Genomic DNA, 17,938 nt, shown 5'->3' on the forward strand with positions numbered 1-17,938 from the left:
CTTTTAAAAAAGCAAAATTAAAAATCTCTTCTCCCATACCTATGGGAACCACTGTTATCACACAAAGTCAGGGGTGGAAACCTGAGCCATAGGAACATAAGAAAGCTGTGCTGGATCAGACCACGGGCCACTCTAGTCCAGCATTCTATACACACGGTGGCCAGCCAGCTGCCCTTGGGAAACCCACAAGCAGGGCATGAGCACAATTGTACCCTCCCACCCATATTCTCCAGAAGCTGGTGCACATAGACCTGTTGCCTGATACTGGAGGCAGCATATAGCCATTAAGATTAGTAGCCACTGATAGTCTTATCCTCCAGGAATTTTTTAAAATTTCCTTTTCAAGTTACCCAAACTGGTAGTCAGTACTACATTTGTACTGAATTCCACGGTTTAACTAAGTACTTCCTTTTATCTGTCTTGATATCTGTCTCTCCCATTCACTGGGGGGGGGGGCTATTCATTTTCTCCACATCATGCATAAATTTATACCCTGCTACCATGTCTTCCCTTATTCACCTTCCAGATCTTGTTAGCATGGCCAATGGTCTCAGATTATGGGCAAGAGTAATCCAATATCTGGAGGGCTACAGGACCCCTACCCTTGCACTAAACAGGCATGCAGGAAATTCCATCAGAGGACTGGCCATAAAGATTTCTCAGAACTTTGGGTTTTAGGAATCTTCCAGTGTGCAGGCAAACTTTAAAAGTCAGAAACAAAAATTCTATCATATTCAAAGCTCTGTAAATTCCACTCCTAATTAGAATTTATGGACCTCCAGATATTTTGCCTACAGCTCCTGTCAGTCCTAGTCAGTATAGTCAGTGCCAGGAGTTTTAGATCAATGCATTTGGAGGGCCACAAATTGCTTTAGAAAACACATAAGCTTTCAATATGATAACAGATAAATACAAGATGGAAATGAAAAGGATATGTAGCCCTGCAATGCATTTTCTGACAAATCTGAAAGCATTTAAAAAAATCATTCAACTGATCTCTGTCTACAATTTTACAAATATTGATCACTTGCCGGGGGGGGGGGGCATTAGAAGGAAAGTGAAGTAGGAGTAGCATAACATCTGTATTATTTCTTCAAATGACTCAGCTGAAACCAGCTGAAAACTCTTTTTCATCCCACTCACCCACATAATCAGTTCTCCCAGTTTTCCTTAAAATACACCAATTTGTGATTAATGTTAAGACCTGACAGTCAGCAGCATAACCATAGAGTTGCCCCACCTGTCGAAAGCCCTATTCAGTAGTTCCCCCTCATGCAATGACTGGCCCTGGAGCCTGAGTGCTTGGCAACTCTGCCCACTGGTGCCTACACTGAGCTCAGATCTAAAGAAGGGCTATCTACTGGACAAGCACAGTGTATCACCTCAAGCATACAAAGGGATGATCTAAGATCATTTTAATATATAACAAAATAGATGTAATGAGGAGACAATCAGCAGGATATATGTAGCATGATAAGCAAATATACCCTCCCCTCCTTAAAGGACATGCTTCTGCAGACATTCCCTCTCTGTTAACAGTTTAGTTACTTGCTGCTTGAGAATAAGATCCACTGTACTCAATGCGGATTACTTCTGAGTAGACACATACAGGGATTGCACTGGGAACCTGGAAGGATTGCACTGGAAAGCTGTTGGTTTAAAGTAGCCACACGGACAATGAAACAAGCCAATGAAACAAGCTGTAAGCTTGATTGACAAAAACATTTTCCTCTATTTGATTCGGCAGCACTGCAAGAGGGAAACGCTATGCCCAAGCGCAACATACCATTCGAAAGTCTTCCTCAAACTTGTAAGCTCCACCTCCTGTGGCACAAAGCGTGGTATGCAAGCTTGAGAAATTCTTTTCGCTACCCATCTGTATGAATCTATGCATAGCACAGCTTGGAAAACGGATGAAATGAAGATTCCCTTTACGTCCACACATAGTCAAGTTTTTCAATTCGAGGTGGACATCTCGGATTCCAGTTTTTCCATAGGCAGTATTGGAAGTCAAGTACTTCCTAATGCTTTTCAGGTTTTCCACTTCCTCCTGTTCCTCTTCAGCTGTAATGTCTTTTGGTTCAAAGTAGACCAGTTTAACAAGTGTCCCACCAATATCCATGCCAAACCATGGGAATGCTAAGGAAGCAGAATAAGAACAGAGAAATATGGATTAATTTAGGCATATTTAAATAATTTCTGAAAGCGACATTCAACAGTAACAGATCACATGAAACTTAGAAGATTGGTTCCCAACATTTCAAAATTCTGCCTATCTCTCAGAAGAAACCCCAAATCTCTGGAGTTTGTTTTTAGCTTTTCAGATGACATAGGTTAGTATGCCATTTCAGGCTGTAATAGAGAGATTTCAAGCAGGGCAATGGTTCCCAGCAAGGTTTAAAAGATCTCTTCTGGGATATATTCCAAGAAGATATTTTGCACACTAAATAACAGAAGAAAATATAATGCACACTTTTGGAAACTGTTTGGAAACTGAAAATATAATGCACACTGTTAGCAACAGCAAAAATGCTATCAACAGAGGTCAGGGTCATCCTTTTATAAGCTAACATGTCTGGAGTAGTTTGGGTCTTTACACAGACTCATACAATTGCTTAAAACACTGGTCAGAGTATTGATCAGTTCAACCAGCTACAGAAGGCTTTCCTGGCCTCCTGATACCTCGACATCCATGGGGGACGCATTGTAGCGCAGTGGGAGAGCAGGCGCAGCATCTCTAGGCACGGCTGGGAAATCTTTTGCCAATCAGTGTCAACAGCACTGTGACAGATGAACCAAAGGTTTGAGTTGGTATAAGGCAGCTTCCCATGGTATGGTGGCTGTATGCTTTCTTTGTATGTTAGAACTCATCCTTTCCTGTATTTGCAAGCTTTGGATACTTTCAACTCTAGTTTCACTTTTCTCTGCTATGTTCAACATTGCCAAAATTTGGACTATTAAGATCCCTGCGACAGAAACCTGTTTGGATTAATGGTACTCTGTATATTGCCATGCAAACTGATGGCACTAAATACATGTAAATAAATGCAGACCAAGCATGCAGTTCATTCATGAGAAAGATGGAAGGCATTCTTGCCTGCATATTATTTCCAATAGCAGCTTCCACAATCATTAACTTCATCATAAAATAACCACCATCTTCATGACAATGATGATTTTGATGATGGTATTTCACCATGTCCAGGATTCCATCACGCTTGTGCTTGATGGAAGTAAAACACAACACAAATTAGGCTATGTAGGAAAGCAAACTGATAAATGTGTTCTGGAATGTAGCTAACTCACGATTCAACTTTTAAAAATGCCAATATCCCCACTAGTACTCAGGGAAATGCATGCCCACACCTGTTTAAGCTGTATTCTCACTCAAAGGAACAAAGCACAAATGTGAATAATTTATCACAAAGATCTTGTAAGGTTTTAAACAATTCTTGATCACGGTATCATCACACAGAAAATCAACAGCATGCTATCACATTCTATTTTTAGAATCACTCAATAGGATGAGCCAAGAGTAAAAGAAAAGGGAAGAGAACAGCAACACTTCCTGGTCTCTTTCCTTGTACCCCTCCCTTGTGAAACAATGCTCCCAAAATAGTTCCGTGTGCTCCTATTTTTGGCACTGACACAACTGCTGTGGGGAGGGGGGGCCCTGCAAGGAATATGCCTGCCATGACCAGTTGCTCCAAATTTAACAGGGAAACACATGGCAATATTAGCCTCATGTCAAACAGAAAAAAGCTACCAATATCTTATGGTCTGTCACCATAATAAGTAGCCCTTTGCATTACTTATGAACAGCTACTGAAATGTCCTACGCTTTATTCACTACAGGGTGACATTAAATCCATGGGTCAATTTGAATAATTCATTTCCCACATCAAGGTTGCCAGCAACCACAGATCCATGCTCATATGGCAGGGGTAATATTTAGGATGCAATCCTATTTATCCACACTTAACCAGGGAGCAAGTTCCATTGAATGCAGTGGGATTTATATTAGAAAGGCATTGTTAAAATGGTCTGTGCTAATGCAGCATAGCTATCAAGAGTTGTGCATTTCAGAAAGCTGCTGCGCTGGAATGTGGAAGCAGAAAGAATCTTTGTAGTACTACATCTGTAGCAATGCGCTGAACTCGGAAATGGGACAATTCTTCTGAGTAGCTTCCATGCCTAATCATTTGGTGGATTCTGCTGTGCTAAATGGATGCAAGAGCTTTAAGCTGCTTTTTTGAATTATTTGCTCCACCCCCTTTGCCTTTGACTCCACCACTTTTGCCTTCAGTTCCACTTACTCCTGGAATGGAGTCCCCCTCCCCACAGTTTCTCTGAAACTCAATATTGCCAAGAGGTTTTCCTTCCCATATTTAAAATCAGCCATGAGTAATAAAACAATTGGGGCACCATGTTATGCTCATTCTTGTCTTGTAAATAAAAGCAGAAAAGGAGAAATTTGGGACAATTTCAAGGCAAGAGCAAAACATTTTTTTTCCTTCTTTCAGAGAAGCATACTGAAATGAAAGGTGGGAGAAAGAAGGACTGAAATGAACCACTTTCGATTTTTAGCTGGCCGTTATAGAAGACATTTTTTAAAATAAGCAGAATTCCCTCCCTGAGTCTTCCCAGTGGGGAGGTTGGAAACCTAAGCCTAGTAACTTACATCAGCGATGCAAAATTGGAAGCCCTAAAAAAGCTCACAGACTGAAAAAAAAGAAAGAAAATAAAAATGGAAAACTCTTAGTATAGCTAAGCTGTTCTGATCCGCCATGGTATAAAGATAAAATAACAAACCTCAACTATTGTCCTCAAACCAGTTAATTAAAACATTTCATCTATATTTACATGAACGGAAGGTTTTGGGGAAAACCCCAGAAAAATGAAGTTTCCCCCTTTCTTTTTTTAAAATCTCTGTGGGGGGGAATTGGGATTTTCCTTAATTTTTTCTTGGATTTTCCTCAACTGTGGGTTTTTCTTCCCCATGTCTCCACATGTCTATCCAAATGTAAAAAGATACATAACCAGTTTTGAAATAATAAGAAAATAAGTGCCTGGATGGGAACAGCCAAAACATTAGCCATGTTATGAAATGGATTCTGGCATAATTTTCAGAAGTTAAACTCTTTTTTCGGGCTAGTTGGCTTCTGCAGCTTCCCATTTTGAATTTTCCTTGTACTCTGCCATTTAGAACATTTAAATACTTGCTAATATTTTAAAAATGCTGATGAAAAAGAACCCCCTTTACTGAAAGAAGATGATAGTTTAAATGTTTCTAAGCCATGAATATTTGCACAGAGGTAGGCCTCAAAACGACTTAGGCTTATGTAAGTGAGAAAGAGTGTGCAACTTGTGGACCTCCAAAGGTTTTAGCCTACGACTTTTATAAGCCTTACTTAGTATAGCTAATGGTGAAAGTTGTCAAGAAGCTGTAGGATGAACTGAATGGTTGGCCACAAGTGTCCCAATCCTGGTACAGAGGATTGCTGGTTGATATTTTCCCCCAGTCTTTTTGCTGTATATTGATGACCTGAGAATGAAAGGTTTTCATTCGCACTCCCAAACCATTTTGCGATCCATTTCACAAAAGCATTCATTTCCTATGGAAGATGCCTACCCTTAAGAGATGCAGAACAGTAAGCTATTCTCCCCACTGCCAGCAAACACCACCAAGATTCTTCACCAAAAGTCCAGGCATAGCCGTTTCCAATCACAAATGATCTGCACCAAACCAGCAAAAGTTTATCTCCCGACTGCACTTTCTCAGAGACTTACCTGGTTGCAACAAGTAAGCCTGTGAAGAGGTAATGTGGCTAACTAGGTTGTTCAAAAGCTTTCTGGATCCCAACATTTACACAAATCTACGTTCCTGTAGATTCTACAAATATGAAAAAGTATTCTGTTTGGTTAACATTCTGAAAAATATCTAACTACATGACATGTGCAATCCTGCTGGATATGAGGACTAACCTACAAACCATATGAAAGAGCCACAAGTATGGAAGTATTTCTTGTGCAGAGCTCTCAAAAAAAATGACTAATCAAGTACAGGACCTTGTATCTTATATTTTAAACAAAAACCTGGAAAATTTGAAGCCAGTATGAACAACACAGCATTTTAGGATATTCAGATGAAACAACACTGCAAATGCAAGCCAAGTGGCTCGCATCATATTCCACCAAGACACACTGAAGCTCATAACACTAATCTCATTACAGACTTACACAAATCCTGATTTTAAGCTATAGAGAACTCTAATTATATGCCTTTATACAGGTGCAAATTCACACCTCTAGATTGCCATTTCTGCCTAGTTATCTGTGGTTAACAAATGTAAGCCCTTCAAATGCAAGCATCTTCTGTAAACCTATATTTACCAAAATGTGGAGCCAGAGGAAGCTACTTATATCTACTACTAGTAAGAACAAAAAGCGAGAAAACGTAGTGGAACACCCTAACCCAACCTTCCCCAACCTTCCGCCTTCCAGGTTGTTGGACCAACCCAAACAACTCCCAGTCACTTTGGTCAACAGTCAGGAATGCTGGGACATGTAGCACAAAACACATGGAGGACATCGAGCTGGGGAACTCTGTCTTAATCTGTAGAAATCTATAGCCACAACTGAGAGAGCTCTGTATCTGCAGTACAGAAGGGTGGAAATATTCATGTCTGCAACTCAGTACTTCTCCACTGTCCCAGCACACTTCTTAAAGTCAGGATTTCCGAAACACAACTTCTGTTTTTTGAAAGATGTGAGAGAAGAAAGGCACATGTGCGTGCACGCGCTGAGAGATCAATGTAAACAAAAACCACCCAGCTATGCCCTGTAACCTTGGTCTTGGACGTCACAGCTTGCACTGGCACAGTAGGAATCCCTGGCTCATAGCCATGGGTTGCAGAATAGCCTGCTCCACGCAGGAATGCTCTGTGCAGCTGGGACTTTTAAGAGACCTGCATTTCTTCTCAGCCCTGCAAAGGGGGAGATTGGGAAAGATGAATGTTTTCCCCAAAGAGTCAAAAGCCACAGAGAGAATGTGTATGTCAAGGACAGGAAGCACAAGGGCTCAACTGTGCCAATCTTGCCACTAGTTTTTAAAGACCAGCCTAAGTGATCCTTAAGTGGGTTTTGTCAGATAGCCCTTTACATGAGTTGGTTTTCATAGAGGTCTCATGATTTGCATACTGCCCCTTTTCAAATGCTTTGTTCTTCCACTTTCACAGCCTCCCTTTTGAAATCCTGAAGCAGATGTCAGTTTCCTTGCTAATAAGAGCATAAATAAATGCTAGATGCTTTAAAAGCGCCGGGCTAAGTACTGTGCTACTTGCTGCCATTAATGCAGCAAAGGAATCTGAACTGTGTAGAGAGAAAATCATGACTGACCTACCAAGGGCACATGTGCTCTAAAATCCACATGAGGGTAGCAAAGAAATTATGGTACACAAACAAGAAACTGGCTGATGGTATTGCAGTTCTGTTAATTGGTTCATGCTGTGGATTAGCATGCACCACATCTACCCATCAGTACATTTGCTGGTAACACACTAACGCATCCTTTCCTAGTGCTAAGGCATTTTCCTCCACTGGCTTGGAGATGTATATTGATATCCACAGAGTTGTACACAATGCTTTAAAAAGTAACATTCCTTCATTTCATGGCAGTTTTCTAGGGAATTTGGCATATTCATCTATTTGGGTTTACTTTCATCCCTAGATAACTTCTGTTTTAATTGGTCTGAAAACCAGATTTCCCAGCAATATAAAAATCAGTATTACCTTCTTGACAATATGGGGTCTTCGTACATTAGAACATTTTTAAAGCCTAAAAACAACTGCGGATCTACTGCTCGTTCATCAAGAAATGCTTCATTTCTGCCCACTCATCACCCACTTGCAGATGCAAAGTTTGCAGAATTCACATTGGGTAAATAAATAAATAATAGACTGCAAATGTTTCTGAAGAATCTGTTCAACCACAGAGATTAAAGTGATGTTCATGTGGTAAGGCTACGTATTTTTAAAAAAGTAGTTTTATTTATTCTCTGTTCGTTTGTTTAACATATTTATATTAGCACCATTCATCCCAAGGTACCAGAGCAGTTAATAAAATTTAGTAATTTTCTTACCCTAAAACAATAAGCACACATGGCATCATTACTCTGCTTCCTAAACCAATTTAAAATGTTTGAACCACAAACAGGTGATGACCTGGAACTGCAAACAATATAATGTTGCTGCCAGTTGCACCTTCACAAATGGGGGACCACAATGAATAAGGCTCTCTCTCCCTTGCTGTCATGTAATGTACCATGTAAGTTTGGAGAAGAGTTTCCCTTAGAGATGCAAAGCCGAGGAAAAGGAACAGCAAAGTACAAAACGTATTCCCCATTCTTCACCCCCAAAGAGAGAAAAAAAGACCCTGTGGGGGGAAGATGCTTTGTTTTGTTTTCCCCCCTCCATTTTTCTGGGCTTCCCTTGAAGATCTTAGGATGCAGGCAGGATCATAAAACTAAAAGTTCTCCTTAAGATATCAGCACTCTAAATCAACAAAAGTAAAAAAAAAAAACCCTGTATTTATAATATTTCGTCCTTCAAAAAAAGTATTAAGCTGATGAACTCCTTTCAAGCCATAATAATGGCAGGTTTGTCATTACTTATCATATTTGTGCACTCATTTTCTTCTGTCTACCAGATCAGGAAGGCACGTGGTTGTCTAGGAAAAGAGATCATGAAGGCAGAGGCCACCCAGTGCTTCATGGCCAAACAGAAATCACAACCAGGCGCTCAAGAATAATACTATCATATGGACTAATGCTTACAGAATAGCCAGAAGCAGAACAAGCCACAGTTGTGGATTTCAGCACCAAATATCAATCAACTAAAGATACATAGGCTTCTTGGATTTAAAGTATTTATCTATCATGATTTTTAAGGGATTAAAACAGAGAGCAGTTACCTCTATGAGATATTTAGAGTTTTAGGAGCAATTTTCTCACTCTTTGTAGCTTCTTATGAAAAAAACTGTGGACCCATTATTAACAGATACAATTAAAACTTTAGCTGTGTTACAAATGTCTTTACAAAAGCAAAAATACTCACTGAATATTTTACATCAGCTAAAATTATCACACGATATTTAATAATTGCAGTGAGATGCCAGTGTTCAGAACCCATTTTCTTCTGTTTAGAAGAACTGGTTAGCAATTTACCTCCCCAGTTCCATCACTGCAATAAATCTCTAGAGGTGAGAAGAAGAGAAAGGCAACAATACTGTTGCTTGCTGGTGTGCCTGGTTATAAAACTGACATTGCTATGAGGCACCCCAGTTCTAGGAACTACAATATTAAAATAGGATGCAGTAACCTTAGTCATAAGATACCTGGTATGATGTTAGCGACCCAATAAATGAAATTTAAAAATAGTCGATAGCTTCAAACTGTAATGCTGCTGTACTGTGCTGAGCATTAATTTATGATATAATAGCAAATCAAACCAAGGATCCATTTGGGCACTTTTATTGTTCAAAGATAAATGACTATGGCTTAACATTCACTTAAGTAGAAAACTTCTGACTGAATTTCAACATTAAACAATTAAGTCCCTCCCTCGTGAGGGAAAAATTCCTATGCATTGAAAATAAATCTGTCAAGGACAAGACTAGACTAGGTGCATTGTCCAACATCTACTTTTCTACATGCAGGGACTTTCTTCTTTATTTATTATGAGTCGATCACATGCACTCCACATGCTCATCTGAAAGAGTTACAGCCCAGACATGCATGTGCAACCTCAACGAGAAGCCAGTCCAAGCAAACATAAGGTATCTAAAAGATTACAAGGGTCACTTAACTTGATGGATGCTAACAGCTGAACAATCCAGAGGAAAGTTCATTCATGGATAATGTGAGACCACCTTTAACACAGTTTCCAAGTGCATTTTAAATTGGACTAGTCCTGCTGATTTTCCAGAACTGTAAAAGATTAAAAGCATGAATGTTTTTAACTTTTTGATGAAAAAGTAGGTTGGGGAGTCTAAATGACTTTAACAAGGAGTTTATAATTCTCCCATTAATCACAGCTTTCCAAAGAGAGATATTGGACTGTGTTGCATTATCAAAACGGCTCACTATTGGTTGTTAAAGCCATGGTAGCCTGCAGCAAGTGCCAGAAAAAGTTTGCATATTCAATGTTGGACAAACTCAGGGACCAAGGGTTATGTATGGGTTGACTCTCCCATAACCCATGGTCCTTGGGTTCACACACCATGACATGCTGTGGCCAGGAGTTGAATATTCTATATGGGTGCCCATACATACCATAGCCCATGCTGGCTTATTTAATCATGCTGTTTGATAATGCAAACTGTGAGATTGTGTAGGAGCTGCAGACTTATTCTTTCTTGCTGGGCAACTCAGTTTTAGCACAGTAGCAACCTAGTATAAGAGAACAACAGAGGACTGTATTATTGTGTTTTATACATTTGTTGGATCTGAACATGTGGACATGACACAGAAAAAGGTTGCATGTGATATTACTTAAAAGACAGTACCACACCAGGCCATTATAGCAGCACAACACCTTGAAGGCAACTGCAGGCAGTGCACAACAACACCTAAACCACAGGAAGTCAGAAGTGTAAGAAGCCCTTTCTCATAAGGTGAGCAGGTTTATGTGGGATGGCAAAGTTTTCCCCTTAAGTCCTAATGGGACCACTTGCTTAAAATATTTAGGATACTACTTTACATTTCAGGGGGTCCAAACTATTTCACTTGAGATCTCAACATGTGGCAACTTGCACCAGAGTGTAAGAACTGTCTATTGAACAGCATGGGGCCTAACTGTTTTAATAGCACTGTGTGTGATGTTTGTTGCTATAGTAGTTACAGTACTGGACCGGGACTTGGGAGTTCCAGAGTCTAGTCCCCATTTGGTTGAGCTCACTCCATGACTTTGGGCCATTCACTGACTCTCAGCCTAACCTACCTTGCAGGACTGTTGTGATGATAAATGGGAACAAGCAGGAAGATTATATAAACTGCCTTGGGTTTCTTGCAGTAACAAAGAAGGGATATTAATATGATAAATACATATATAAATAGTGAGTTACTACCTAATGGATATGCATGTGAGAATTAATCCTAGATGATTTCACACAGGATACATGAATGCCCAGTATAACACCGCTCAGGTTCGATAGGATGAGCAATTATTAGACTGAATTTATAGTCTGTTTTTTCCGAAGAACACGGTCAGGCAACAATGTGCTCATTATTTCTCCCCATTTCCTATCACTGGTCTTAAGCAAACCACCAGGAAGGACATTTTAATGTTGAAGGAAAGCCTGTGGACTAAATTTTGCATATAAATGGTACATTTAAGATAACTTTCTTTGTTACAATAAATGTCATGGTAACACATAGCGATGGAGGCAGTATTTTAGGTAAGTTGGACCGGAGGCTTGTAGGGATTTCTACAGAATCAGCCTTTTGCGATGACTTCAAATCACTAGGAAGTCTTATTATCAATTCTTCTCTTTATAAACTTTATGTTATTTGTGAAGTCATACATAGTTCTAAACAAGCTGAGGGACAGAACGACATCAATAAAAAAGCTCTATTCAGGGGGTTGTATCAGGCAGAGAAAGAAGAAGACAAAAAGACACAGAAAATGGTAGTTGACTAGAAATACCAATATTAACTATATCCCTTGAGCAGAAAAGCGGAAATTAATAACTGTAACATCATAAATTATTCACTTAGGTAAAGCCAGATCATCTAACTGAGGGTTCAATGCCTAGTAACATGTGACAGCTTCCAGCCAGATTCCATATAAACTTTAAAAGAGGAGTTTGCTTTGATGTCTAATGTTCACAAAGAAAAAAAGCAGCCCCCTGCTGCCACTCTACAAAGTGCTGGCAGTGACAAGGCATAGAAAGAACAGAAATATTCATGGCTGATACTCTCCACTGGAGTAGGCATGTAGACTTAAAAAGCTGGCCATGCCTGCTCTGATCCATGGTACAGAACTTGAATCCATGTTTTTATTTTTTCTCTAAGGCAGTCTGTGGGAATCTACTATACAGGCAGTTCCCAGGTTACAAACATCCAAGTTATGAACAACCCATACTTAATGAACAAGCCACTATAATGCCTATTAATTTGAAAAATTTACAGCAGAATCACTGTAGATAGAGAGGAAGTCAAAGGAGAGAGAGGCCTCCAAAGTATGCCCAGAGAGAAATCTCTCCAACATTTCCTTGTTACAAGAGCAGGTGCTGGTCAGTTTGGGGGGTAGGTGGGCTAGAGATAGTCACAGTTTTTCCTATGCTCCTAATGTGGAGGGCTGACTATACGTGATCTGAATTCAACCTAAAGACAAAATTTCTGTTTCCTCAGGCACAGAATTCGTTCATCACCTGGAGACTGCCTGTATACATCGTGCATGCAGGAGAGAAGCATATGGTTTGGCACCTAACTGCTCAAGGGGCTAATTCATTAAAAATGACCTCTCAGAAGTGAAATTCTCAGGGTGTGCCAACAAGATACTAAATTAAGCCTATTCTAATACTGCAGATGCCTTCTTCTGTTCTTTCACTTCTATGCAGGTGGTGCTATGGCCAATTTCAGCCAAAAGCTGGTCTTGTACAGCCTCAGATCTCTTTCTCCTTAACTAGGACATTCCCAGTACAACTGAAACTTGCTCTCCAAAGAAACTCTGGCAACTCAACAAGAATTAATGCTGCCCATGGGCTGTTCAGCACTAGATCATCACTGCAACTTCACTTTTGGCACCAGTGCCAAACATTTCATCACAAAGCAATGTGTGTATGTGCTTAATCTGCTAAAGTTCTTTACTAAAAATAAGATTAATCTGAAATTACTTCACATAATCTAAGAACTAGATTCTGGATTTTTTTCCCTTCGATTTATATCTTGCCTTTTTCCTACAAAGGACTCAAGGCAGCTTACATCATTCTCCTCCTCCATCTTACCCCCACAACAATCCTGTGAGGTAAGTTGGGCTGAGAGTCTGTGACTGGCCCAAAGTCACCCAGTTGGCTCCCTGGCCGAGCGGGGACTAGAACCCAGGTCGTCTGAGTCCCAGTCCCATGCTCTTAACCACTACACCACACTGGCTCTCCCATGTTCTAGATTTCCCATGTTCTAGATTTCTAGTGTCTCCACATCTGTCTTAGCCACTTGCTAAGATGTTAGCTGCTTGCTACCAAACAAAATCTGGCATCTATTTCATAAATACATTGGCCTGGCACTGTAATTGGAAGTATTCTTCTCCCCCAACATAAAAAACATGATTACTTTTTGTGCACATAAGGGATTAATGATCAAAAAGATATAGTTCTGACTTCAAGGTCTGCTTTGTCAAGACCTTTCATGAACAAGCTCTCTTCATGAAAACAGTTCATGCAATTTGCAATATACCCTTTAACACACATAACTAAGAACACTTCAGCACTGGCCTCTGAATAACTACATCAAACCAGAAAGACCGGATTATTCATTGTTGTGTTCTACTCAGATCTGTTCAGAGCAAACTATTTTATTTCAGTACTCAGTAGGAAGTTACATAAGTATTTTTTTTCCAATGTATCTCAGTTTTAAGGATCTTATCATCTCTTCTACACCATTTCTTGCCCTACTATTCTCTAAAAATGAATGCAAATCCACAGTTTCTCTTAATCTAAAGAATTGAGTGAAACCACAAATAATTATCTTAACATTTTTGGCATTCCATGTCAGGCTGGGATTAATGCAATAAGCAAAGATGTACTGGGGCTATATTTTTCATATTAAGTGAAGGCAGAACAGAACACTGCATTTCATTATTTTCCTTAAGCAACTACTGAATGATGAAACTACCAACAATTTCACAAATTAGAAAGTGTCTTTTCTGCTTTGCTTACTCATGCCAAGTTTGAAAACTGCATGTTGGAGCTACAGGCATAACCTCATTGACTGGACCATGCATAAGTTTTTCCTGGGTAATACCATTAGAGATGTGTTGTACCTTAAGCACTTAAATGAAAAGAAGCTTCTGACAGGACAGCCCCTGAAAGCTGCAGATAGTACAGTCCTTTAGAAAATAAAACAGCTCATATCTATCCCGATTGGACTGGGATAACAATGCTACTAAAATATATCCATCAATTCCAAAAAAGAGGTGGGGGTGGGGAGCTAGTTGGCATCTGACTTGCAAACTTGCAAACTTTGGCTTCTCTTCCTGATTCAAATTGAACATGTTTGAGAATCATCGCATTTCTTTATTCCTTAAATAATGCCAATGTAGGCTTCTAGGGATAACTTCCACTGGGTTCTAAAATGTTACTTCTAGGTAAACATACCTAGGATCATTCTACACAATTCTAACATGTTCTGTTATAGTTCTGTTCAACACAGCTGCACATCTGCAAAGGTCATTTCTTCATCACAAAACACCTAAGGAAATTTACCAATGTTAATGGCAAACTGCATCTTTAGAACAAATTCAATTTCTACACCTAAGTCATAAATCATAATAAATACATCCATGTCTGAATGAGGTTAAAACTCCAGTTGCTCAGATCTAGTGTACTTTTAGTGAATGTAATCATTTACAGAATCACTTCTAGTTTGTATCATGGTCCAGTTTAGAAACTGTTGTAAACATCTAGGAGAGCTGTGGTGATTCAATAGTATACAAGTTAAACAAATAAGTAAGTAAAATGTATAATTCCTAGGTGCTCAGTCTTGGCATATGCACTTTATTTTCTTTTTTCCTCCCCTTATTTAGCTTTAGATTGTAAATGCTTCAAAGATCAACTCTCATTCTAGTTCTTCCTGATTATGCATAGTAATGACATAATATAATGACCTCACAAAATCTTTATTTGTCTTCATTGCCAGGAAGAATAAGCACTTCTGTCTCAACAAGATGTCCAGAAAGATGGTTTACCTTCCTCAAAACACACTCACATATGAAGTTACTATACACTAGCTCAATATTGAACATTGTAGTTCAATAGAGGTAATCCTAAATACATGGCTCTGGAAGACCCACTGAATACATCTGACTATTAAGTAAACAAACTTTGAATCAAGCAGTTAATTTCATGTGTCAACAATTTCTAAGTCCTCTCTTTTCTACATACTTACAAACATAACACGAATTCTTCTGGATCATTATGGCATAGCATGATAAACTCCTTAAGTTTGTTATAGGGTGATCACACATGTGCATGAAGCTAAGAAACATGCCTATCAGTTGGACTTTTTTTGAAGGACTTCAGGTTAATATTTGCAATTTAAGTGAAAAGGGAGAGAAATTTCACAGAAACAGTGTCAGATGAGATTGGTTTGATAATCAAATACACTCTTCTACCCAAAGGCAGTATCTTTCAAGTATTATCTAAAGTTGGATGTTGTTGCCTGATCAACTCTTCCCCTTTTCCCAAATTATTCCCTACATTTAATCAGAGACAAGGAGAAGCACAGTATCGACAAGTGTAAGACTATCCTTCATTTAGCCATCAATAATTTACTTACACGTTTTCTCCTCAATTATAAGCTTCATTCTGAGTTATTACTAGACACAGAAGGAGGTTTCCTTGACTGACAATCCAAGTCAGTGTGACTTTTACATCCTGGCAAATGGTTATCTGGACTAGCAAGGTCACATTTATGAAGAGTATAAATTGAGAAATCTCTCATTTTAGCGTTCTGCACCCAGCGGGGTAGAAACCAAGACAAACCCACTCCTTCCCAGCCTCCTGATTGGTCGTCCGAGGGCCAGCCTCCGTGGGATCAGTGGGTGTGTTCCCCGGGAAGGGTCTCTCATTGGCTGGCCCGACACGCTATTTAATGAACTGATAGTTGCGCGGTGGAACAAGCCGTTGTCGCGCACACCGCCAGAGCAACTCCTCAGGAGGAAGGATCAGATCCTTGAACATGGGATAGGCACATTCCGCTGGAGAAATCAGCAGGGGGTTCTTTTCCCATCAATTTTTGTCAGGGTTTTTTGGTTAATGTTGAAAAAAGACTATTAATTAATCTGCATCCCGCTGAGTAATGAAGCCGTTGCTTGTTCAAGCTCCGGATTTCATCACACGAAGGTGCTTTTACACATTTGAGGCCGCACACGTGAGCAGCTCCCACCTCGTTCCTCGGCCGCCCTGTGCCTCCCAGCACCTTGAACAGACGGCCGAGGAACGGAGACTCGGGGCTGGGAGCCGCATCCCTGGGAGTCGAAGGAAGCAGCCTCGCCCGCTCAGCATCGCCTGAAACCGCCGTGCAAGGCCCACGCAGGCATGCTAAAAACCCAATGCAATGCACTGCACAGCCCAAGGCGGGCCGCCTCGCTCCGCACTTACGTGGCCTGTTTTTTCTGCCCGAGTCCATCCTCCGTCGCGTCCGGCATTTCTTAGTCGGCGAGCCGTGGCTGGGCAGAGGCAGGTCTTGGCGGAAGAGCAGCGGGTGCGGTGCTTCTCCATTACTGGGCAGCGCGTGGAAGCCGTTGTGCAGCAGCCCATTACGCAGCGAGCAGGTGGGGGCCGCCGTCGTCGCGGCTGCCGCCGCTGCAGAGACGCCCGCTTGGCTCCGCAGCCTGTCCCCCATGGCGCCGACGGCGACAACACGGAGGCGGCCGCTCGCGCTCTCGCCCGCCGCTCTTTGTCCTCCTCTGCAGTGCGCGAGCGACCCCGGCGAGGCGGAGACTCTCAGCGCTCGCCGCCCATGGTCGCTCAGCGGCTCCCTGGCGCCCAGGATGCGCCTCCTCCTCTCCTCCTCTCCCGCGGCCACCACCATCCCCCTCCGGAGGCAGCGCCGGGCGCAGGCGTCCTGCCCGCCGCAGGAGGAGGAGGAGGAGGAAGGAGGGGGCGAGCACGAAGCGAAGGACTGATGGGAAGGGGGCGGTGGCAGCCGCAGAGCGCTTGGCTTCTTCCAGAACGGGCGAGCCGAGCCCTCGTCGGCTTTCCTCCCATGTGCGCGCCGCACACGTTGCCTCCTCTCCGCCGGCACCACCCTGAATTAGGGCGCGCTGTTTCCGTACCTCCCTTTCATACGCCCGCCTAACTCTCCAGAATGTAGAACGGTCGGCCGCGCGGCCGAGGATGATAGGCGTTGCGGTCCAGCCCAGCTGGAGGGTGCCAAGTCGGGCAAGGCTGAGCCTGGCCTCGGTGCCAGCCCTCCTCCGGAGAAGGAAGCGTTTCGGTGGCAGCGCGGGCAGATCTGCGCCGCAACGTGGTCGTCTGCACGGCTCTTCGGGGTTTGCTTCCGTCTTACCCGCACGCGCTTAGAGCAACTGGCTCGTCTGGTGTCTTGATAGGACTCCTTTGCTCCGAAAACCGCAAGGGTAGCGCGCGTTCGTCGCTCCCTGGCCCTCGCGTTTTCTTTCCCCCTCGCAGCAGCCCTTTCAGGAAGGTGAAGCTGAGCCACAGGTCCACGGTCCCAAACATGTCGCATCTGTTTCCGAAGGAGGCACCCTAAGGGCTCAAAACAGGCCCTTCGTGGAATGAGCTGCCCGACAATGCCCACCTGGCGCCAGCTTCGCTGTCCTTTAGGTGCCAGCTTAAGACCTTCTCTCAGGCATTGGGCAGCCCACGATAAGGATTTTAATCTGGCCTTGCATGAGGATTGTTTAAAATTATGTTTATATAGATGTGTGTGTGCGCGTGCCATGTTTGTACGGTTAGGAGACTTGTTAATGTATTTTTAATGTTTTAACCTTTAAACCACCCAGAGAATTTCAGCTATTGGGCGGTATAGAAATGTAATAATTAAATGCATTACTTTTAGATCTCTGTCTTTGTGACAAGCAACTACAAGCTTTCATTTGTCCCTCTGTGCCTCCACTATAGTGCAATCCCTAGATTCACATGGTAGGAAGAGGTAGCTGCCAGAAACAAGTTTAAAGTAACATCTGTTTTGCCCTG

General features: G+C 41.7%; 1 protein-coding gene across 3 annotated transcripts in view; it reads right to left on the reverse strand.

Annotated features, from left to right (window-relative positions):
* The window catches only part of PANK1 (pantothenate kinase 1), a 30,008-nt gene extending 13,261 nt beyond the window's left edge, over positions 1–16,747 (reverse strand). The window contains exons 1-2 of one of the 3 annotated variants that reach the window (XR_006413782.1): positions 16,379–16,673; positions 1,787–2,139 (exon numbers count right to left, since the gene is read on the reverse strand). Coding sequence is in view for 2 of the 3 variants with exons in the window: in XM_044420625.1 (XP_044276560.1) it covers positions 1,787–2,139; positions 16,379–16,622 (597 nt within the window). In the remaining variant the exon portion in view is untranslated. Of the gene's footprint in view, positions 1–1,786; positions 2,140–15,554; positions 15,845–16,378 lie in introns of those variants that run through there. The other 2 variants (XM_044420625.1, XM_044420624.1) reach the window with 2 other exon arrangements.
* Positions 16,748–17,938: the final 1,191 nt, after the last annotated feature.

The sequence above is a fragment of the Varanus komodoensis genome, unplaced genomic scaffold (genome assembly GCF_004798865.1).
Source record: "Varanus komodoensis strain SLA01 unplaced genomic scaffold, ASM479886v1 scaffold11, whole genome shotgun sequence".
Classification (NCBI taxonomy): domain Eukaryota; kingdom Metazoa; phylum Chordata; class Lepidosauria; order Squamata; family Varanidae; genus Varanus; species Varanus komodoensis.